This window comes from Lissotriton helveticus, chromosome 8 (genome assembly GCF_964261635.1).
Source record: "Lissotriton helveticus chromosome 8, aLisHel1.1, whole genome shotgun sequence".
In the NCBI taxonomy this organism is placed as follows: Eukaryota; Metazoa; Chordata; class Amphibia; order Caudata; family Salamandridae; genus Lissotriton; species Lissotriton helveticus.
The window spans coordinates 417,628,327-417,652,080 of record NC_136069.1 but is presented as its reverse complement, the minus strand read 5'-3'; the positions used below and the strand labels follow the sequence as shown (position 1 = coordinate 417,652,080).

Sequence of the window (23,754 nt, the reverse complement as noted above, 5' to 3'; positions counted from 1 at the left end):
AGGTGGGATATAGCCATAGCTATGAGAATAGAAACAGGAATAGAGATTGGCACAACCAGCCTTGGCAACAAGGTAGATCCCACTATCCAATGGAGGGCTGGCAGGGTCTCCCAACCAGAAATAGGTACAACTGCCTAGAAATGGTAGATTGACCGCTAAGGGCCATAAGAAGTAAGATTCAGGCCTCACAAACTACGGTCGCCCCATTAATCTCAGGTCCACAGTTACATCCGCCTAAACACCAGGTTCAAGCAGAATCAATTTTGCCTATTATTATTAACTCTCAATCTGGGACTACCGTAGAATTTCGTAATGCCATCCTAAATGAAACGATGACCAATTTCCTGGTAACTTCTACGGGCGCTATAGACACAAAAACTCATCAGCCTAATGATCTGAGTATTATTACTGAAACTACCACGATCCAATTAGAGCGTTTTCCATCTCAATCCTTAGCCTGCCAGTTACCATCTGACCCAAACAACTTGAGTCTCTCCATAATATACTGGAATGTTGCAGGTTTACGCTCCAAATTGTCATTACAGCCGTGGCTAGAAACAGTAAGGGAACATCAGATACTTTGTCTTCAGGAAACATGGTCTATCACTCCAAACCATCTAGTGGGTTATAGAACTTTCCATATCCCAGCAATTCAGGGAGTTATGGGTAGACCAAAGGGCGGTCTTGCGGTTTATGTTGCCAACACTCTTCCTTTCTTATCCATACGGAAGCTAAAGGAATTCCCGACCTATCAAATCCTGCAAATAAATTTTGCCAAAGAATGTACTTATATTCTGATTAACTATTATAATAATTCAGCTACAACGGATTGTTTAACAACTTTAACTGAAATTACCACTTTTTTAGCATCCCTGAAAAATGATTCTCATCCCAATATAGTACACATAATTTGGGGTGGCGATTTTAACCTTCCACTATGTCCCAATTATAAAAATGGAAACTGCGGCCTGCAAGACGAACACGGCAGTCCTCTGTCCCATTTCGCTCACTCTATTTGTGGAAATAAATTAAATGAGTCCATATTTTCCCTAGAACTGGACTTTGTAAATGATCTAGTGGAACCACAAAAAGACTTCTGTCCAACCTTCCATGGTAGAGGCTTCTTAACCACTATAGATTTTATTCTGTCTTCCCAGATTCTTAAGGGACAAGTGACTAACTTTTCTACAGGGACAGATGCTAGCAGCGATCATTTTCCGATTAGCGTAAGAGTTAAGCCACCTCTCTGAGCCACCTAAAACAAAATTCATTAACCATGAACAAACTGAATGGCTATACAGTCAAATGGGCCAAGGTTGACCCGGTGGAAGTAACAGAGAGGGTCCTTGGAAAAACCAAACCTTGGGTACTTGACTGCCTATCGTCAGACTCCACTCCCCAGACAATCGTGGCTAGTTTCCAGAATATTTTGAAGACAATTGGAAAGGAACTCTCTGGTAAACCGAGGATCAATAAGCCCTGCTCTCCAAGGTGGTTTGACACAGCCTGCCGAAAGGCCCTTTCGAGTCTAAAGGAAGCCCTTCATAGACCCACGAGGAACTTAGTGGAAATCTCAAATCTAAGGAAACTCTATAACACAGCCAGACGGGATCGTAGAAGAGAAATCAAGAAATACCTCTGGGCCCAACTTCACGATAGCTGCTGAAGTAAGGATAGTGCTCTATTCTGGCAAGTCATCAGATCCCCCTTTTTGGCTGACACTACAAAGGGGCAGCATCTAGATGTTGCAGTCACGGCAGACGATTGGGTCACGCATTTCTCTAAAATCTTCGGCCACTCTCAACAGGACACACTAGGAGCAGATCACAGCGGAGCCCATAAGCTGGAGAAGAACACCTATCCAATAAACATCTATTTCAACCATGTGGAAGTCAACAAAGCACTCAAAGCGTCGAAACCAGGCAAAGCTCCTGGCCCTGATGGAGTCCCAATGGATATTTTTCTCCATAACACCGAACTATGGTCACCAATAATTACTCAGGTTCTGGCAGCAGTAACAACTGTTGGGCTGCTACAGTCATGGTCAACGTCAATCCTGCTTCCCATCTTTAAAAAGGGCGATCGTAACGATCCGGCCTGCTACAGGCCAATTTCCCTTCTAGACTCCATGGGCAAAATCGCAGGTCGGGTGCTTCTGGACCGTTTACAATCCTGGGCCCAGGAAAATAACATCATGACCGACCTGCAATATGGCTTCCAGAAGGGTCTTGGGACCGTGGAGCAGGCCCTGAACCTCGCCCTCCTGACTGGAAAGTATGTAGGCGCAAAAGGAGGTAACATCTTCCTCGTATATGTCGATCTTAGCGCGGCATTTGACTGTGTCCAGCACGCTAAACTTTGGACAATACTCAGCGAGATTGGAGTGGACCCATCCCTTATAGTTTTCCTCCGGGAACTCTATTCTGACGCCACAGGGTGTGTCAGATTTGGCATCAACGGCGAGCTATCCCGCTCCTTCTCAATAGTAAAGGGAGTAAGACAGGGTTGTGTACTGGCGCCCTTCCTGTTCAACCTTTACACCAATGGACTAGAGCAGGCCATGTTGGAAGGCAGCCAGGATTTACCCCAGATATATCATCGTCCAATACCGACACTGCTCTATGCAGATGATTCCGTCATCCTAGCCCGAACGCTGAATCAACTTCAAAAACAACTCAACAAATACTGCAACTTCATGGGCTCACTTGGCCTGAAAATCAATATAAAAAAGACATTTACCATGCATATTGGTCCTAAAGTCAAAAACCCCAAACCAATATTGGTGGACAATACAAGACTGGAAAAAACCTCTGTTTACCCATACTTGGGCATCCTCGTGGATAACTCCTTGAATTGGCGACAGGCTACGGCCAGTAGAAATCTTCTCTTTCAGCGAGCAACATCGGCCCTGGTCTCATTTTCGAGAAAGTTAGGCAAACCCGCTCCACCCGAACTCCTGAAAATTTACTATGCTAAATGCCATAGTGTGGCTACCTATGGTGCAGGCGTTTGGGGGTTCGGCCATATAGACCCTATACAGATAACAGAGAACGGTTTTGTCAAATACCTGCTGGCCCTTCCACAAAGCGCCCCGAACTATGCTTCACACAATGAGCTTGGTATGGAATATATCATAGACACGATTCGTTCCCAACCAATTTTACTGTGGCAAAGCATATGGTCCAAACCTGAGTGCCATCTGACACGATCTTTGATCACGGACTGTATAGCCTTAACCAACTGGCGTAAGATCCCCTGGTTGGTCTATGTGCGGAACTTTTTCAATGACCTTGGCCGAAGGTCTTATTTTGACGACCCACCTAGCGTCGAAGACATCTCCAGAAAAGAGTTAAAAAAGATGTGCATGGACCATTTGAGAGAGCTGCGCAATCAGATGGAGATTATAAAAACTTCAAACAACCAAATTTGTGCAACGCAAACTGTTAAAGGCATGCAATCCTATCTGACTTACTATCTGTCTAACCATGAGAGATACCTTCTGACAAGATTTCGTTTCAATACCTTTTTTCGTTTAGTTTCCTTTCCTGAAGTTCAAAACTGGTCTCGCACTCTCATGAACGGCCCATGTGATGGAGTTTCCTCACAATCAACAATCCATATTACTTTCTTTTGCAAATATTATAAATTACCATGAAAATCTTGGATTCTCCCACTTCTCCAATGCTCAGGTCACAGACTATGTCATCCTGCATTTCTCTTCTTGCAGCTTTTGGACTCACCACATGTTGCGAAGTGCATAGTCACCTTTTTAAAAGCTAGTATCAAAATACGTCAAGCTTATGACTGATATGAAACTTCAACTTTATAACAGACGTATCTGTATCTTATAATTTTTAAATTTATGTTAACTGTTTTTATTGTGTACTTTTTATGATTACAAATAAGTGGTAATCGAATAAAAGTTTATGAAACTGAAACTGAGAAAATGCAGTGCTTATTTAAAATCCGCTAGTGTACATTTTTGTGCATTATACAGATGTCAGAATTGCAATGCGATGTAACATGCTAGCTCAGCAATAGATTAAATTTGACCACAACAGGAACATTTATTATTCTGATTATTTGTTTTTGCATCTTACAGGATACTCCCAAAAAGGTAGAAGAAACATATCTTGTGAAGCCAGGAGGTAATGGGCAAGAGCCTGCTCCCAACCGCCCCTTTAAAGAAGAAAAGCCTCTACAGGTATTAAGCATACTGTTTTTCCCTCATTATGATTTTCAGTGATAATTCGGTGTAATCCTTTGATGCATATGGTATTTTAAAATGACAGATGATTTAGAAAGGTTGGCCCAATCAGTTTCCAGCCTTAGTGATTTAGTCAGCCAACCTCTAATCAGGCTATTGTTTTTTTTCCTTTACTACTTTGAAGAAACATGTTGGGTACTTCAAGGGGGTTTCCCACGTCTTCTAATTGTCTTTTAGTTCTTGAATATGGCTCGGTAAGTCGTCATGTACTTTTCTGTTGTGTTTTATATCTTTAGACGTTGATAATCTCAAAAATAACACATTTCTCTTGCTTATAAAGAGCTGAGATGACTCTAGTAATAGGCATGCCAATGTTAAAAAAATTATAGCAAAACAAAAACATTGTCAAACAGTCACAGATTTGGGTTAAATCCATAGTTTTTTTACTCCCCAAGTCACCCCTGTTTTGGGCCCAGCTATATGCAAATCAACCTTGACCCTGCTCCTCCTGGGAACAATCCAGCCCGAACTGCAAAGCTAAATCCTCCATGGACCGGAAACAGGCATCCTGGGACTGGTTTTGGAGTATCACCCATCATCAGCCAGGCTAGCTTGAATGTAGAGGCACAGTAAGCACGGGACCCATCTGGGCCTACCCTGGGCCAATTAGGGTCACTATAGCAATACAAAAAGATGATGGACAGAATGCCGAACATTGTCAAAAACAATCACCCCCGTCACCGATCTGGGTTTAATCCATAATTTTTTGCTCACCAAGCCACCCCAGTTTGGACCCAGCTATATGCAAATCAATCTGCAGCCCAGATCTCTGTACTGGGGAAGAGAGTGTTTGACAATGTTCAGCATTCCGTCCATCATCTTTTTGTGTTGATATAGTGTTAAAGCTTTAACATGATACATAAATGAGAGTCGAAGGCGGGCAATTTAAATAGACCATCTATCCATTTGGGTGCTAAAAGTGAGAGGGAACAACACTGGTGGCCCTCCGAAGAAATGGTAAACTCCTGTAGGAGAGTCAGCAATATACAGCGTTTCATATGCATGCTAGCAAGCTGATCAATAAAGATTACCTCAGGACTATAGAAAAACAATAACCAGTGGCTCGAGTACTCTTCTTTGCAAGGTAGAGTCAAGACTTCAAGTTCTCTGCATTTTCAAACATGACTGAGACTTAAAGGAGGCGTATGGTGGAGGTGTTTAAGACGAGAAAGTCAATGCAATTCAGTTGATGGCCTTGCACAATGAGACTTAGGGCTGTATTATGGATATGGTGCGCTACACCATTCTGCACCGCAGCGAACACTTAGGTCAGTGCATCGGCTGCAGACTGGAATAGTGCACTGTATGACACCAAATGGGCTGTTTCCAAATCACAGCTAATCCACACCTGCATGGGGAACCAAACATTAGTGAAAGACAGACCAGCTGTGTGAAGACAGTGGTCCAGGTGTCATTGCGCAAGGTGTAATAAGGCTGACTTTGAAAGGGGGCACAGATCCCCCTGCAGGCAGGTGCAGTCAGTGACCACTTTTCCCCTCTTCCAAGAGGCATCATTGGGGCGCACACTGACTGTGCACATTGGTATGTGGCTCACAGTCAGTGTGTCTCCTAATAGCTCCTTTGCACCCACATCTATAATACAGTGCAGGTGCAAAAGCAGAAGGGCTTGCTTAAGCGTCAGCGGCCTGTTCTGTACTACCAAAGTGTTGTGGGGGCACAAAAAACATGTTCACATGCTCCTTGTGCTCCCAGGTAATACGGTCCCTGACTGGTTTAGATAATAAGCCTTTCCTTCACCTTCTCTTGACCTGTGATGTCCAAAGCATGTCCAGGAGCGCTGCATCCAAGCCAGAATTTCATGAGAATCACTGTCTGTATAAAAAACCTAGCACGGATTTGGGCCCTATGGACATACGTTTAACAAATCTGCTTTTCAACAATGATAGGGTGATTATTAGGTATTAGGGTTTGGGGGTAATTTCATAAAACCCAATAAGCATGCGATCTATTCAGTACTAGGCAATGCATACACAAAAAAAACTGTGGCTTATTTGACAAGTGTTACGGCTGTCGTGAAAGGATTTATTTTCAGATTAAAATGTTCTGTTAACGCTTTGCCTATCATATGCCTAATGACTGTTTTTACTTTTACTATGAAATAATAAAATTACATTGAAGTGAAGAAAAAATAGAAAAACATAGAAAAGTTGATATTTCCTCTTAAATCATGGAATACTAACCAGGATATTGGATGCCAGTTTAGATATTAAGTGCAAGTTCACACATTGTGAATTTTCATAGTATTGAGAAAAGAGAAGAGAAATAGGATTTAAGAGGGAAAGAAGGAATGGTTAGAAGAGATAAAGAGTGTCGACAACAGATAAGATGCATATTTCCGTGGAATGTGTTTGAAATTAAGAAATAGCTAGCCTTTATTACTACAATCTATCATGATGTCATGACATCACAAAATGTCGTGAAGAGGAAATAAATCGCACTTCCAACTAGTAGTAGTGCTTTACTCTTTGTAATCGCTGACTGCTGACCTAAAATGTTTTAAAAAGACAATTAACAGGGCGCATAATCATTAATTTTGTCTTTGCAGGGTTAATTCACATGTTTTTCTTGCATCAGTTCGTGAATCCACCGATCAACTGATGCAATGCATTTTCAGTCACTGTAAAAAAAAACATTATCTGTAGTCAGTAGAAGTGAAATATTTTAATTGAACACTTTAGGAAAGTCCGAATTTAGAGATTTTGTTTTGTTCTAAACAATTTATTGAGGTTTTAGAGAAATACAATGAAACATAGAAACATAAAGTGTCAATACCTGGTTTTGAAGGGTGTTTGAGAAGAAATACAACAATAAAGGTAAAGATAGTATGAGAGTACAGTTGTTTCGGGTGTAGTTGACACAGCATGTCAACATACATCTGTTTGACGTACCTATTGGGTTAGCGTAAGTTGCGACTAAGTGCCTCAGCATTCAGAGTTAAACAAGAATTGGCGTACCCACTATCTAGGGTCAAGAACGACATAAAGGATAGAGGAAGCAAAAGTAATAGAGTAGACTAGGCATGGAGGATTATAAAAGGAGAAAGTGAGAAGATAGAAGACAGAAAATAGAAGAAAAAAAGAGAATAGTCGATTAAAGAAGAGAGGGGATCCATGTGTATTGATGGGTGACCAGACATAATTGGTATTAAAGATGTAGGGTGTATCGGGGTAACAGGTCATGAAGGGAACACTATAGCTGCTGCAGAATATGTACAAAAGTATCTAATATTTCCCATATGTGCTGTGAGGTGACAGGGTTGGCAGTGCACTTTGATTGGACCAAATGTGTGCCCCTGACATAGGTGACCCATGGCCACCACGTATGATATGAGACATTGTTAGAGGATTTTCAATCTATTTGGACGACCTTAAACGCAATGGTGATCTGCAAGTCAGGCAGAGGGAGATCCGAGTCTGGGAGCTCAGTAGGAGGTACGGATGCATGTGGCCCAATTATTATCAGTGGGAAGTTCAGTGAAATTGGAATTTTGAAGATTTCACTCAGTTGAGAAGTAATGACCTCCCAGCAGGAAGTCAAACATTCACATGAAAAGAACATATGTTCAGGGTCGCTGGGTGGTGACTTGCATGACCAGCAGGTATCTATTAGTTTTAGTTTAAAAATTCTACTAGGGGTCCAGTAGAGGAAGTGAGATGCAAAATATGTGTTCGTATTAGTGAGAGGATACATTTATTTAAGCGGGGACACATTTTCGACCATGTTTCCCCTGTAAGGGGTGATTTACCTTTAGCGGAGAAGTATGAAGACCACTTGGTTGGTAGGTCAGGATGTTGTTGGGAGGTGGTCTTATCTAACAATTTATCAATCTTGGATGCTACGTGGCCGCCTGTTTGCACATGTTAAATGGTGGGGAAGAGAGTTGTTTTTCAAAGTGGTCCTAATTTGGAAACTTTTAGTTTCATTTGTAAGAAATCATAGAAGTCTAACTTGGAGAGCCCATGCTTTTTTCCGAGAGCTGCAGAGGATAACAGTTCGGAATCTGCAACCCGTGGACATGGGAGATACTCCTGCTAGCCCACTTCGGGTCAATGGTAGGAAAAGTTTCAATCTTCAGTCTCTTATTATTCATCAGTGGATGGAGTAAGATATATGTATATTAGATGACAGAGCTCTGTCCACTAATAATAAGGCTATAATTGTGTCTCTAAGAATCTTGTTAGAATGTAAATAAGATTGGTAGCACATAGTCAAATTTGTTTCCAAGGGAACCAGTTGGCTAATATTTTGTTTGATATCGATACTAAGCCACGCAGCTTTTTGGTGGCCTCACCTTCAAACCACAAAGCCCCTTGCACCGCCAGGAATTATGTCTGGTAATTGAACCAATTCAGGAAGTTGAACCCACTATCTTTGGAGTTAACCCTTAGTTTTTTAAGTCGTCTTCTAGCTTTCTTCGCGCATCAGAGAAAGTGAGAGATAATTTTATCAATAGTGCAGAAAATACTCAGAGACAATCAAATGGGAAGCATACTAGCCAAGAAGTTGACTAGTGGGGTCACCATCATTTTTATAGTTTCCAGTGTGCCCCACAATCACATATGTTCCGGATCCAAGCAGACATTAGATCTCTAAAGAATGTTTTTACTTCATTCAGTGTTATTGATTCCGAAAGGTCATTGCAGAACCAGATACTTGATAAATTTGGACTGTCACTGGAAGTTTGAGTTACCAACACAGATGGGGTGACACTGTACGTTTAAGGGTAAAACCTTTGTTTTATCCTTGTTCAAGGAGTGTCAAGAGAAGCTGGAGATCTGATTGATGATATTCAAAATAGCCGGAATCTCAATATCTGGGGAATCTGTAAAGATTAATATGTCATCCTCAGCTGCTTTGAAAACCGCATCACCAAATTTTATGCATTGCGATTTCAGTGAATTCATTTAACACTAACAAGAGAGGATCAATGGCTAGAAAAAATAATAAAGGGGAGAGCGGGCAGCCTTGGCCCTGTTGTAAGACGAAAGGGGTCGACAAAGCACAGTTGAGGGATTAGCATACAGGGCCATGATCATTTTAATAAAGGAGTTATATAGGTTATATCTAGATAAGGCAACTTCTAAATACGACCAGGAAACCTTATCAAAGGCTTTCTCCGCACCCAGTGCTATGGCAGCTGCTGCAGGGGAATACGGGGTAGGAGATTTTTAAATTATATGACAGAACAAACGGATATTGTCACAAGCTAGACTTCCCTTAATAAAGCCCGTCTGAGTAGCATGCACCACTTTAGTGATCAGTGGTGCAAGGCGCGTGACTTTTAGATTTTGGCCTACATATTTATTAATGAGATGGGTCGGAAATTCTTAAGGTCAGAATGGTCTTTGACCTCCTTTGGAATAACCACCATATTAGCTTCGGAAGCAGCGTCTGAAACTTTAGGCAAAGTGATTCTGGGAAGACTCCAAAGGGTCCATCATCGTGGCTGCAAATATTTTTAAAAGTTGATGGGTAGACAGTCCGAGTCTGGAGCTTTTACCAGCTGGTATGAGCTTTATCACTTTTATCATCTCCTCCCTTTCAATAGGTGTATTTGGTTTAAGCTGTTCAGGGCCAGAAATTGTTTTCATTGGGAGGCACTGAAGAAATTTTTAAGTATGCATCTTTCTGTTATAGTAGAGGTAGCTCAGCTTAGAATCTCTAGCATGCCCTGAGAATATCCTTCGTTGTTGTCTTTAGTCTCCCGTGCTGGTCTTTAATGGTCAGGATTGCAGAGGAAATACTTTTAAATGTCAGATAGGCTGCTGGAGATTTACCTGCCATATCTAAATAGATTTTTTTTGCCTTTCTGTGTATGCACATGTAAGTGTGTGCGTTTACTGATAATTTTATTACACTCATATTTAAGGCGTTTTAGTGCAGCAATGGCTAGTGGGTCTTTAGAGGGTCTGTATAGCGTTTCCTTAGCTTTACTATCATCTGCTGGTTTGCCAAGGGAGGATTTGATTACTTTGTTTTTCCTAGGCATGATGCTAATCACTTGGCCTCTGAAGAAACACTTAGTGTATCCATGAGTATAAGAGGTGAAGAAACAGAATCATTGTTTTCCTGTAAAAACTAGTTTGATTCCTTATGGAGCTCATGCACAGCCAAATAATCTTCCAGATTCAGACACAATGTATGCCCTTTAGATTGACCGGGGAGGATCTGAAGGGAGATCGAAATATCGGCATGGTTCGAAATCATGATAGGCTAAATGGACGGAGAGCAAGTATCATGGAGGAGGGATAATTCAACCAGAATATAGTAAATTCTCAAGAAGTTATTGTGTAGTGGAGGGAGATAGGTGAAGTCATTAGGTGAAGTCATTAGCTGTAGGATTATGGAGCCTTCATACATCGGTGAGGCCATCAATTGTGCGAAGCGAGCGCATGGCTTTATGAGACTGGGCACTCTGGCTTATTTACAAGCCCGTGCCCATTTACAAGCCTGTGCACTGCCGGTGCGTTCATTTTATTGACGCAGCGCAATGGGCTTCCCAATATTACAACACCATGTAAAGTCACCCTGCGTGACTTTTCATGGCCTTGTAAATATGTTCACCTTTCACGCATAACTGTACGTGGCATTCCGTGGGTGTTGCTGTGGGTGCTCCCATGGAACTTGACGCATTCCCAGATTTACAATATTTTGTAAACCTGGGAATGCGTCAGAATCCTACCCCTCCCCAGGAGAGGTGTAAAGAGGAGCAACGAGAAGAAATACTTTTATTTCTCCTCGTTTTTTCTTTCTATGCGCACTGCATTCTACAGCTCGCGTAGAAAGAGGAAAATGCCTTTAATGATTGTTTTTGTGCAGGAAGGTGTCCCTTCCTGCATAAAAAGGGTGTCTGCACTAGTATACGGCTGCTGTTTGTGCACCGGCGCAGGGGAGAAGGATAGGGATGTGCTGTATCTTGCAGATAAGGTGCATTCCTGCCCTTTTGTTTTGACGCACAGCAGCTCAGAAAGGAAGGCTTGCTGCACCACCATGCGTCAAAATATTGTAAATGAGGCCCTCAGTATTTAAAGGAAGAGTTTCTATCTAGGGTAAGGCCCATCGGGAGTTTGAAATTACCACCTATAGCAATCCGGCTTCAGGCGGGCAACAATGCAAGTTTTGCAGATAATTTGTCCCAAAATTGTGGTTCATCCATAGTGGGGACGTAAATATTTACTGTGTATATCTGTTGCACCGCTGTAAAGACATGCCATCAACCATCTACCATTATCATCTTGCCCAGACATAGTGATTGAAAGATCAGAATTTCTAGAAATGAGGGTGATCACAACATTCTTTTTAGAGATTGCCGCAGAACAGAATAGGTCAGACAACCAGTCGTTACGCATAAAAAGTGACACTATATAGCCAATCCTGGTTTCATGGAGGGAAACCAGGTCTCCCTTAAGTGAATGCCAGTAATCAAAAATCTTCCTGCGCCTCACTGGGTGGTTTAGGCCTTTGGTATTGCTGGATATGAACTAGAGCAATGGCGTGTATTGATCAAGCATCACGGTGGGTAACCTCAATGCTGTAAAGTGTGATAAAGAGCCACCCTATATGGTGAGATGATGGGAGAGTTATTGGTATCACGTCTCATCGCAAGGGGGAACAGGATAGGATAGAACAGGGAGAGAAGAGATAAGAAAACTGTAACTTACCCAAACTCGAACATTCCCCAAGGACAGGGGAAAAAGCCTTGGAAGAGACAAAGTACAGGCTTCGGGACAATGGGGGCCACTCACAAAGAAAAAAGCGAGGACTCCCGCACCTAACAGTATAAAAGCTGTGTAAGTACAGAGATGTAGGTCTTGAGTGAGAACAGTGACTCATGGAGTCTAACCACAATACTCACAGAGTACGAAGAGTATAGAGGACAAGCAAAATTGTCAAGAACAATCTAAGAGTATATGGTTCACATGTAGATTAGTAGGTCAAGTGCCTAACTGAAGGGTTATTGACTAACAAGTACCACGGTCGGAAAGACCCACCAAAACAATGGCTAAACTAACATACTGGGAGTCTCGTGTAGGCAGGTGCAAGAAATTAACACAATTTAAACAGACAGTCAAGAGAAAACAACGTGACATTGAACATTCAACAATGTAACAGCTGTCTAGGACAACATACATATCAGTCAGTTCTGAGCCAAACCCTCACACATTAAGTTCAGTGACTGCAACAGGTTAAGAGAAAGGTTATCAATATCAAAACATCAGAGTTAACACACTGTAGTAAATAGGATTTGATGGATTAAGTGAGACCATTGGATAATCAGCTGAACTTGGCATGGTCCCATTATGAATAAACGTGAGAAAAAATCCAACATTCTAACGAATTGTTGAGACGATATCCTAAAGAATGGTTGAGATGATGTCATGACTAAACACATAACCAGCCTCATTGCCAGCTTAAGTCTGAATCAACATTATTACAACAGCATTATGAAAACCACAACTTTACCAACATGTCATCTGCAATGAAAGAAGCTGGGGCTGCTAGGAGGTTAGGAAAAACAGTCCTAATTTTGAGTGTAACTCCAGAAGGCAGGGGTTTCCTCATCATGTTTATAGCTGTCACCAGCTAGGCAGTCAGATATGCCCAGAGACCATGTGTGGGTTATCCTGGTTTACCGTGTGAGTCATTCATCCATGGTTCAAAAGTGTTGTCTAAGAAAGTCTCCAGATAAGTGTGCTCCAAGAAGAAATGGCTTTGAACATTGTAGATGTTGATGCGCCAGTAAAGGAATGTTGGACAGTGTTTTCCTGGGTGCTAGACAACCTTTCCTCCTAGCAACAGTGTCTCTGTCAAGGCAAATGGAAATTCTTACACTTTGCCATGACAGCGATGTAATGTTCCTCATATGTGATAGAATAAGTTCAGAATGTTGATAACGCAATGGCTTAAAAATCAGCACAAGTGGAGCCAAGAGTGTTCTTTAGTTTGAAGGTGGGAATCCGGTAGGTATTTTCAAGCTCAAAGTTCTTATCCGAGATGCCTAGTGTCACTGGGAGCCAGGATTCCAGAATGGCGATCACTGTGGGAACCTTGTCTTCTGTTCCCTCCGGAAGACTGAAAGTCTTCTTTTGTGGTCTTCCAACTATGTGAATTCGCGTTTGAAGGAGGTTAATAGAGAGTTATTTTTATGCAGGTGTTTGGATTGAGCTGCTATACAATCTTCCTCCATGCAGACTCTACCCTCGGCCTTTGCCACTCAAAGGTTCAGTTCTTTAAGGTCTCTTCTGATTCTAGAGACATGTAGGATATCTGTATTTGTTTTTGTGCCCTGCGCTATTTCATGGATGTCATTTAGTTTTTTGAGGATTGCTTCAAGTGTGGTGGAATTGTCTAGTTATTCTGTGATTGGAGAGTCAGGGAATGATGGTTCCTGTTTAGATCTTTTAAGATTGCCTTTCCCATATGCTGCGCCGAGGGGGGAATCGTAATGTCTCAGTGAAACATTGTAGCACTAGCAACATCTAACTCAGCCAATCACCCAAGCCCAGTACGGTGAGCAGCGCGCACACCACAGCGCGCTGCCAGCCACTCACTCCAGCTTAGTTTAGTCATAATAGAAGTCCTACCGGCTTGACAGCCGAGGCTCGATCTCTGCCTAATATGCGCGACAATGCATTTCAGTGTAGTGATACGGATCACCGCACTGAAAAGTAATTCGTCTAACGCCTGATGCTTGATACTTGGCAGGGCTGCATACTTCTCTTTGCGATCCTTTGTTTAAGCTGTTCTCTGTAGATGCAACTGACATCAATATTTGCAAGTGGCAGCAGAACAGCAGTTCCATGGGTTGCCCCAGTGAGGAGCATCAAAGGCCGCCCAGGGGTTATGCAGGGATTTCTGCCTGTAAGTCTGGGTGGAGACATTTAGCCAATAAGCTGTGCACTTGGTAGGTGACAAAAAGTCATTTCGCACGTAGCTGGAGCTTGAGGCAGTGAGGTCAGGAGTCCTTACGTGAACGGGATGACCAACGTTCACAGAGATGCCTCCGGGCGGGTTTGGCTGCTTTTTGATTGCTCTTAAGAATGCATCTCTCCATCAGAGGGTTCAGTGTTCATACCACTCTGGTGAGCCAGTGTAATTATATAACCCTTACAGGGGAACTGCACCTGCCAGTACAACTCAGTAAGCTGCTGCAGTGCTGATAGTAGGCTGAGAATGGTCTGACATTAGTGAAGTAGTCTTGTGGTGAAGCGCCAGACAAGGGACATTACATAAATCTATTTCAAAGGATGTACCGGCGATTCTTCATGGGTGACTCTCGTGGGTTTTGGCCTGGTGGGGGGAGATGGTGCTAGGTGGTATGGGGCATGTGTGGCTGTTATGGCATGATGTTCATACCTCCCCCTCAGAGCTGACCACGCGACTAATGCTTGCCTTTATCACAAGGATCCGCCATCTTGAATGTCTCTATGAGTATTTTCAAATGGTCTTGACACAGGCAACCGCTCGACACTGAATATGGGGTGGAGAGAGAGTACCTGTCAATGGCAGGCAGCAGAAATCACAGTGAGACTCCTCTCGTTGGTAGGCAGAAACATACATTAACAGGCATCTGAATCACCAGACTCGCTGGTCTCTCCCATCTTCTCGGGAAAAGCTTTGCCTGTGTCACTCACGGACGGTTTATGACAATCTTCTGACTCCGCAGGGCATCGCCATCAAAGTCGACAACCTCCGAGGCAGCCTTAGTTTACACCTGAGTCAGTAGTCAGAGCATCGGTGTAGTCCTCCAGTTGGCTATTGACCTTATTAGAGCCCTGTCAGCATTCCAATTGTAGTGCAGACCCAAGTTGGCTCCTGTTTATCAAGTCAAAGGCGGATTTCAGATCAATAAGTGTAAAAAAATAATTGGGACTTGCTCAAATGGGTATTTTTTAAGCAAAACACTCGCGTCTGATTGTTTGCGCAATTGTCCCAATACCTTTTCTGAAGCCTGGCTGTAAAGGAGAAAGGATGTTGTTCGTTGTCATCCAATCTTGATGAGGTTCATTAAAATTCAACCATAAATTGCCCAGAAGTGAGATTGGCGGGTAATTTTAAGAATTGTACAGCTATCTTTTTTATGCAGAGGAAAAATAATGGCACTACGCCAGGAACTAGGCGTGATATTTGAGAATAATACTGCATTGAAAACCTTGGTTAGAGTTGGAGCCCAAATTGATGGATCAGTGTGAAAGAGTAGAAGTGGAATCTTCTGGGCTTGGTGCCTTGCTTGGTTGTGAAGGGAGAACTTGGGCTCACAGCATGTGAAGGAACTACAGTAGAACCTGTTGGGTTAAAATTGTTTATTACACCTACATGATGAGTTGCAAAATAAAATATTATGTGGGATTAAAAGCAATGTAAACACACAGCTTTTACATATTGGTACAACCACTAATCTTAATGACCCACAGTTCTGATCTGCTGTAATAGATCCTATTTAGTATTGACAGATGTATCAGACTGAGGCTTAGCTCTAGGGCACCTTTCCTTGGTTGCATCAAGGCAGACACCCTTTTCTCATCTTGTAAAGGAACCCAAGTCTAATTCCCATCTGTGCCCAAGAAAAGTTTATTATTAGACACATTACACAGGGGTTTACTGTATATTCTGGTGAAAGCCCCCAATTCAATCAAAAAACGAGTCTCGATGAGCGAGTGAGCCTGCAACTTATTTTAGTCAATTTTTCACCACTTCAGAGAGTGCATGACCCTTGTGTACTAATAGTTTTGCATCAGTTGCAATTTTAATTCTGCTCTTAGGACTTCAAATATGGCTATCAAATCCCACCTCTGCCGACCCTGCAGTCTGGCCATCTTAAGAAATGAGCCTGCCACAGTGGTGTTTCCAACATTACCATATCTTTCCAGCTTACCACCTTTGTGGCTGCCTGGCAAGACTTTATTATATAACTGAACTCTCCACATGTGGGAAACATACAGTTTCCCAACTGCCAAAGAGGTAAAGCTGGTGGGTCTTGCATACCATGTTATGCCTCCCCCCACATCCCACCAGTTCTTCAAAGGCATTGTAGGTCATTTGTTCCCCACTACTTTCTAGGAAGCCCAGTGCTGCCCCTTCTGTAAGGTAAAGAAATCCCTCTCTCATACAATGAGTAACACAGAGTAGGCAATAAAATGAGCAAAGACGTTCTGAACAACAACCGGTTCCTGACAAACTCATCAAGGACCTGATGAAAGCATGTTCAAGGGCATAAACGAGTAGTGAATGAGAAATTAGATTTTAAAAAGCAGCCTTATCCATAAATGACTGTATTTTGTTCCGATATTTGACATCACTCTTGAATTTTCCCAGAAATGGCACCAAGCTCCAGTCCTTAAACCTCACCTAGTCATTTATTATTTCCATGCCTATGTCCCAGAACTCCTTACGAAATCAATAGACCTATGGTGAATCTGAAACATTTGGTTGTTGGAAGGCAGCATGAACTCTTACAATATATGTCACAATTGTAGTCGTAGTGGCCAGGTTGTTAAAAAAAAAATCAAAAAATCTCTTGGCACGTTGAATTGTCGGTATATGACACCATGTACCCTCACCAAGCTAGTGGTCCAGTATGCAATAGAGACACCCAGAACCTGAATCCCAGTCCAAATCCCACTTTCCGGAGGACATTCATCCCACACTGCCATTCGACTGAATTAAACCTCTTGACATTTAGTGGCAAAATAACCAGTGACGGATCTAAACTGTCCATCGTGCCTATACATTTGTACCGTCTTTGCAGCTTTAACCCACAAAGCATGAATTCTGATAGATCATGTTTCATCAGCTCATGATTACAGCCACCAGGTTGTCCATAATGAACCTTGGCAGTGCTTTTGACACAATGTTTAGAAGAGAAATGGAGTGATCAGATGAGCAGGCCTTCACAGTTTTATGGATGCAAGATGGCCTCCTAACCAGAGATGTATTGCTATCCTGCCTTTAACCTTCATGTTGTGAAAAATATCTCATAGCCATGGAGCCAGGAAGGCCAAATAATTGCATATGGAGATCATTAGATGCTACTGGGACAGATATTTTTTTCTTATGGAAACGATCTCTTAAGCTTCTTTTTTTACGGAGTTTTATATAGCGCAAACTTGACTCGAATGTATCGGGTATCAGAGCGCTTTACACGAGAACCTGTTGCGTTACACAAGGACACATTCATTTTTGTTAGGCCCGGGGGGATTAAGTGATTTGCCCAGAATCACAGGATGTTGCACGTATTTGCCGAGACTCGAAACCGGTTCCCCAGATTAGACGTCGACCGCCCTTGCCGTTAGGCCAACTCCTCTCCACTTCATCTCTTATGAAATCAGATTCTAACAGATATCTAATATAGTTCAACAGCCAAGGGTGCTCAAGTTTCCCAAGAATATGCTCCATAATTAGACCATCTTCTGGCAGGCAGGAATAATGCAGATTTTGAAAATAGTGAGTAAATGCTGGTGCCTTTTCCACATTTGCCTTCACCTCCCTTTCATCCCCATCGCTGACCCTCCTAATCTGCTTGGAGTCTTATCTCTTCTGCTCAACAACAATCCCTTCAACTTAACCTTACTCAACGCTTCATACAATCCTGTTTTTATCCAAGTATAATCAGCCCTAAGGCCCCAATCACTAACTCCTTTCTACCCATCCCTCAGCCGATTGAGGACTTTTTTGCTTGGGCCTCTGTAATTGACCGCCGGAGTTCTTTTCCAAGGCTAGAATGCCTGCTTACAGATCTCTGCTTTTTTCAGTGATGTGATATTTTGGACATGGACTTGGTGCAAAATATTGTCTTAGATATCTCCACAAAGTGACCCCCGCGGCTACAGAAACTCATTTTCTCGGAAAAAGGGAGCTGCAACCCCAATCGAGTGCTCACACACCAGCGGAACTTTTAGTACCCGGGCACTGAGTCTCAAGATGTCCTCAGTGCCCCTGTAGTGCCCACCAACACTGATCAAAAGGGGTAGTGTTCTAGGAATCTTTTAGCAAAAAACTATATTTCAGATAGGAAAATCACCAGAGCTAGACACAAAGAGATAACCTATCCTAGAGGATATGTCATAGGCCCCAAGTGAAGAGTACCAGTGGAGCGTTGCCCCACTGCTTTTTAGCAATGAAGTTAAGGAAAACTTAAATGATAATAACTGGCGTTATTTTCATTTCATTTTGTCCTGATTTCGGCAGCTCTGTGGGGTGGTGCTGCTCTAACTACAGGAGCAGGGAGAGTGGTAAACAAACTGTAAGTGCGCATAAATGTTTGACTGGCCGTCTCAGGCCAACCAAACATTCATGCGCACTTTACATGTTCTCCACGCAGGCTGCATTACAGCCTGCATGGAGAACATGCCCAGTCTCCCAGTCAGCTTCTGGATGCTGAACCACGGCGCTCAGACCAGTCACAATGCTGCATTGCAGCGCTGTGATTGTCTGACTGAGAGGCTGGGTGTGCTTCCTGTTCCGGCTAGAGTGAGGGACTACGAGGAGAGATGCGACCAGGAAGCAGCAAGAAGGTCATTTACTTTCTTTTTTTATTTACACCTGCTTCTCCTTCTCCCTCCCTCACTCCCCTTCCCTTACTCCCCTTCCCTCCCTCCCCTTCCCTCCCTCCCCTTCCCTCCCTCACTCCCCCTTCACTCCCCTTCCCTCACTCCCCTTCCCTCACTCCCCTTCCCTCACCCCCCTTTCCTCACTCACTCCCCTTCCCTCACTCACTCACTCACTCCTTCCCTCTCTCCCTACCTCACTCCCCTCCCCTCACTCCCCTTCCCTCACTCCCTCCCTCACTCCCCTTCCCTCACTCCCTCCCTCACTCCCCTTCCCTCACTCCCTCCCTCACTCCCTCCCTCACTCCCCTTCCCTCACTCCCTCCCTTACTCCCTTCATTAACTCCCCTTCCCTCACTCCTCTTCCCTCACTCCGTCTCCCTCACTCCATCTCCCTCCCTCTGTCTCCCTCTGTCGCTTTCCTCCCTCTGTCTGTCTCCCTCCCTCTGTCTGTCTCCCTTTCTCTGTCTCCCTTTCCCTCCCTCCCCCTCTGTCTCCCTCCCTTTCCCTTCCTCCCTCTCCCTCTGCCTCCCTCCCTCCCTCTACCTCCCTCTGTCACCCTCTGTCATCTCACCCTGCCTGTGTGTCAGCCCGGGCTGAGACAGCTTCCCGGGCACTCACACAGCCGCAATCGAGCACTTCACAGGTCTTTAAAAGACCATGTGCATGTTAATGGGGCTTTGTTGTAGTTCACCTCCTCTTAGCGCCCCTGCAGCTCCACTCTGACTATCGCTGCAATTAATCACCCGGCCCCCACAGAGCAGCAGAGTCTCTCAGAGTGTCGCTGCTGCAACCGGCAGTGTTTGCAGACACTCTTTAAAAATGTTTTTTTTAAACACGAGTACGATGTCTGCAAGGTCCGCGGGCCGCCCAGGAAGGCTTGCCGGGCTGCTGGCGGCCCGCGGGCCGTACGATGAGTACCCGTACCCTAGATCTTTAACAAGATTGTCGGCCCATGTCTGGGACTCAGAATGCCTCTCTAATGTCACCTATGGGCCCTTTCTGGAGCCCAGGGTATGGCACTTCTGCAGATATTGTCAGTGGCACCTGCTCTATTAGAGGGGGGGGAGCACCTCATCCACCCCCCCCCCACCAGCTGCAAATAAAACGGGTTTTAAACCTGTTTTATTTTAATCCTCTAGACTCGCCCCCAGAACTCTGACGAGTCTTGGGGGTGGGTTCAGGGGATGACGCTGCTGGAAGGTGAGGGGGTTGGGAGTGGTGGGTACTCACTTTACTGCGCATGAGGGTCAAACTCTCATGCGCAGTGAAACTTTCTCCAGATCCACCTGCGTTGCTGGGGCTGGGGGGAGCAGGCACAGGCTCCCAGTCTGCCTGGGAGAGCAAGTTGCCGGCGCTCAGGCCAATACTGACGCTGCTTTCATGCAGTGTCAGGATTTGCCGCAGTGCAGTCTGGGAGCCTGTGCCTAGATGCAGGGAGAGCGCAATGCAGGGGGAGACTGCAGCTGTGTTAAGGAAAGTTTTTTTTATTTGTTTACTTTTCTTTTTTTCTCCCATCAAACCCCCCTCTCCTCTGGCCCGCCCACCACTTTAGCAGGGCGTGGGCCGCTACTGGATACTGTGCTTCTACTGTTACCAACAAGTTGCTCACCTCTGAAGTTTCTTTCTGTCTCCGCCAATCCTCAACCATCACAACAGTCCAACACTTCAGCCGGGGGTTGAAAGTGGCCCAACTTTTCCTCCTCTATGACATGCAGCACCACTGGAAACAGCATTACATTATTGAGGCCAGTTTCATATAGCTTAGCCTTATCAGAATTAAGCCCTATAATGTGTCCCTAATCAGTGTTTGTAAAGTGGGAGGAGCAATGCCAGCCTGATATTTATGAGTGGTACTAGACCTACCAACATAGCAGTTTGAAGAATTGTACTTGAGCTTCCATGCAATGATCCTTCTGGGTATCACACCACTGGGTGAAGAAAGTCCCTTGGCCAGTGGACTCTTCTACCGAGAAGAAGTCTCATGGACTGTTGATCTTCTATGTGGAAGTTCTCCATTTCTTGATAAAAAAACTAATGCAATATTGAGGCTCTCAGTTCTCTCTGTAATCCCCATGAAACAGACATCGTAGCATATAGATCTGCCTTCCACATCTTTAGCCCTACTCAGAAAGAGACCCATGTCTGCAGTCAATAGAATATTAGAAAATGATCCCACTCTATTATTTAGGTATTTATGTTTTTTGTAAGCAATGCACGCCACTTTCGGTTGCTATTAACTCAACAGATTATCTCTTTGAAATTCAACACTAATGGAATATTCAAAATTTAGAAAAGAAAATCGAAAAACAGAAACAAGGAAGTACAAGATCTGGAAAAAGTACAAAAAGACATGTAAAAAGAAGATGAGAGGTAAAACTGGCGAATGATTAAAAAAAATCTGAAGGAAACAGCAGGTATGTGGTGAAAAAGACAAAACGTGAGAAGGTTGACATACAGGAGTTAAAAAAGCTAAAAATGGAGAAAACATGGGAATAGAGTACAATTTGAACTTATATAAAAGAGCTAAAGTGAAAAGGGAGTATACAACTTGAGAAGTAATAGCTTGGAGGCATATAGCTTGTGCGGTGAGTCTGTCGCAGTTGTAAAATAATTCCTCAAAGGCTACTTCTGGTCAGGATAAACTTTGACTGTTCTGTGGTACAGGTACTAGGGGCGGAGTTAGGCAACTGAAAATCCACTGTGATGGGGTAACCATCAGAGTCTCAGATTTGATGAAAAACAGTTGCTCTTACTGGTTTTAGATGCCGAATGTCATTCTTTTCCTCTTGGTCCGTTTGGTTGTTCTGTAGCGGCAACAATGTATAATCTCGAAATTTGCAATTCATTCCTTGGGTGAAAATGTCAATGTAATCCTGGCCTTGTAGCGATCGTAGGTATGGTTAGCATATAAGCCTGCTTTCCTCTCTATATATATAAATTCAATAATGTTTGGTTGCTTTCAGGATATGGAGATGAATTTGAAAGCAATAAGAATGCAGACTTGGAAAGAACGAAAGGAATTGGAAAAAAAACATAAAGGAAAGGTAATTATAGCCAGAAATCTTACATTGTTACTTGCATATGTCTGCAGAATGGACCTCATACACTACTGTTCCTCTTTCTCCTACTTATATACATTTGCATTAATTTAAAATTCCGAACCTGACAATTCTGTTATGTCCTGCCTCCATTAGTCCTGTGTCTTACGTTGGTAATTCCAGGACCTGAGCATGTAGATGTACGTGGAATGTTGGTTGTGAATATCCCACCAGAGGGAGTTAAAGACAGCTCATCAGATAATGGGCTGAGCTCTTGCCAACATATTCCTGGTGGGTTGTTTCCTAGAAGTTGATACAGATTAATTGTATCTGAGACATGTCTAGGACTTTGTTTCAATAAATCAGCTTGTGTACTCTACAATTGTGTAGACTTCCCCACCTTCATATTGGTGACAAGTGATTTAGTGAACAATGCATCCCACGAGAAGAAATCTTAGTAGCATAAAACATTGATTCACCCCAGCAGTGTAGTTTTTTCTACACTGCAGCCCTTGGAAACAGAATAGGCAGCACTAAGAATCCACAGTTACAGAGAAGAAGCTGCTCCTTTGAGCAGCAGACATTTGGATGAAGTGGATATGATTTGGCTGCACCTCTGTTGGTCAGCAAAAGTCCATAATGATGTGCAGGTACTGCATCAGGAGGAAAGCTCCTAATCTACCAGTGGTGTCTTCAGTGGTTATAGGCTGATTGTTTTTTGGATTTTTCCCCAGTAATGTGGGGGTCCATTTAACCAGTAATCATTTTAGCATTTATTTTGGGATTGGTTTATATGCACTGGCTTGAAGAAGATTGTGGCCTTCATTTATGGCCTGCTTACTTTAAGGATTTAAGAGGTGATTTAAATAAAAGTATAATATGGAGTGCAGAATGACATTGCAAGACTGATGTTCTCTCTGCAGCAAACTGTAAAATCATAAACGCTCAAGCTCAGTAAATGCCTGATCAGCAGTACCTCAAATGTGAACCAATGGAACAGACCCTAGTGGTATGCTGAAAGTCACAGAATTTCCTGCTTTGCTCCAGACACTAGAAAGATCCAACGAAGCAAATTCCGTGATGATGTTCGGGACATGTCCCACAATCAGTGCAATGAGCACAATATTCAAACCAGATAGGTTTTTAATTCACTTATTCTTTTCTTTTCCTTAACTTTCCAAATTTGTGCAGTTTGTGCCCAGAAATGTCAATAGATACATCACTGGCTGGGCCTTCTGGTTTGGATATTGTGCTCATTTTAATGCACTAATTGTGGAACATTTCCCAACCGTCACCATGGAATTTGCTTAGTTGATCCTTGCCTGAATGGGAGAGAAATGTATTGATCCGTACTCGAATTGGACTCACACACTCACTGGTGTATTAGGTAAGTTGATTTTCAATTGTTTGATTGGTGCTGTTTGGTGAATCCTCCTGAGTATGAGGATGGATAATTCACTGATTGCGCTGTCCCCAAATTATGGGGGGGCGTTTCCAAATCGTACTCAAGTATTGATTCAATAAAGTATATTCAAAGGCTGTAAAGTTTTTCCAAGAATTCTTTTATTTCATTTCCTTTTTTCTTCTATCATTTACTTGCTTTGGTAACATCCATTTTATATAATTATAATCAATACGATGTGTTCAAGAACCTAAATAGGCCCAATGCATTTCGGGCATTACCCTTCATCAGGGGCTTAATCCTGAGAACATAAGAAAATAGACGAAACTCAAGCTTAGTCATAGCCGTTACATCCATATAATTACTGTAATTCGTGAATTTATTAGTGGTGTAAGTGATTTTTTACTCCAAACATTCATGGTAAAATTACCAGAGCTGAAAACCTATTGTGAAGTTTTGAGAAGGTGGTAAATGGTT

The 23,754-nt window shown here is 43.1% G+C and overlaps 1 protein-coding gene across 1 annotated transcript in view; it reads left to right on the top strand.

Annotated features, from left to right (window-relative positions):
- NEK5 (NIMA related kinase 5) overlaps positions 1-23,754 on the top strand; it is a 372,187-nt gene that overhangs the window by 207,037 nt on the left and 141,396 nt on the right. Inside the window, exons 16-17 of the mRNA XM_078657268.1 lie at positions 4,103-4,204; positions 21,801-21,881. Coding sequence (XP_078513394.1) covers positions 4,103-4,204; positions 21,801-21,881 — 183 coding nt within the window. The remainder of the gene's footprint in view (positions 1-4,102; positions 4,205-21,800; positions 21,882-23,754) is intronic.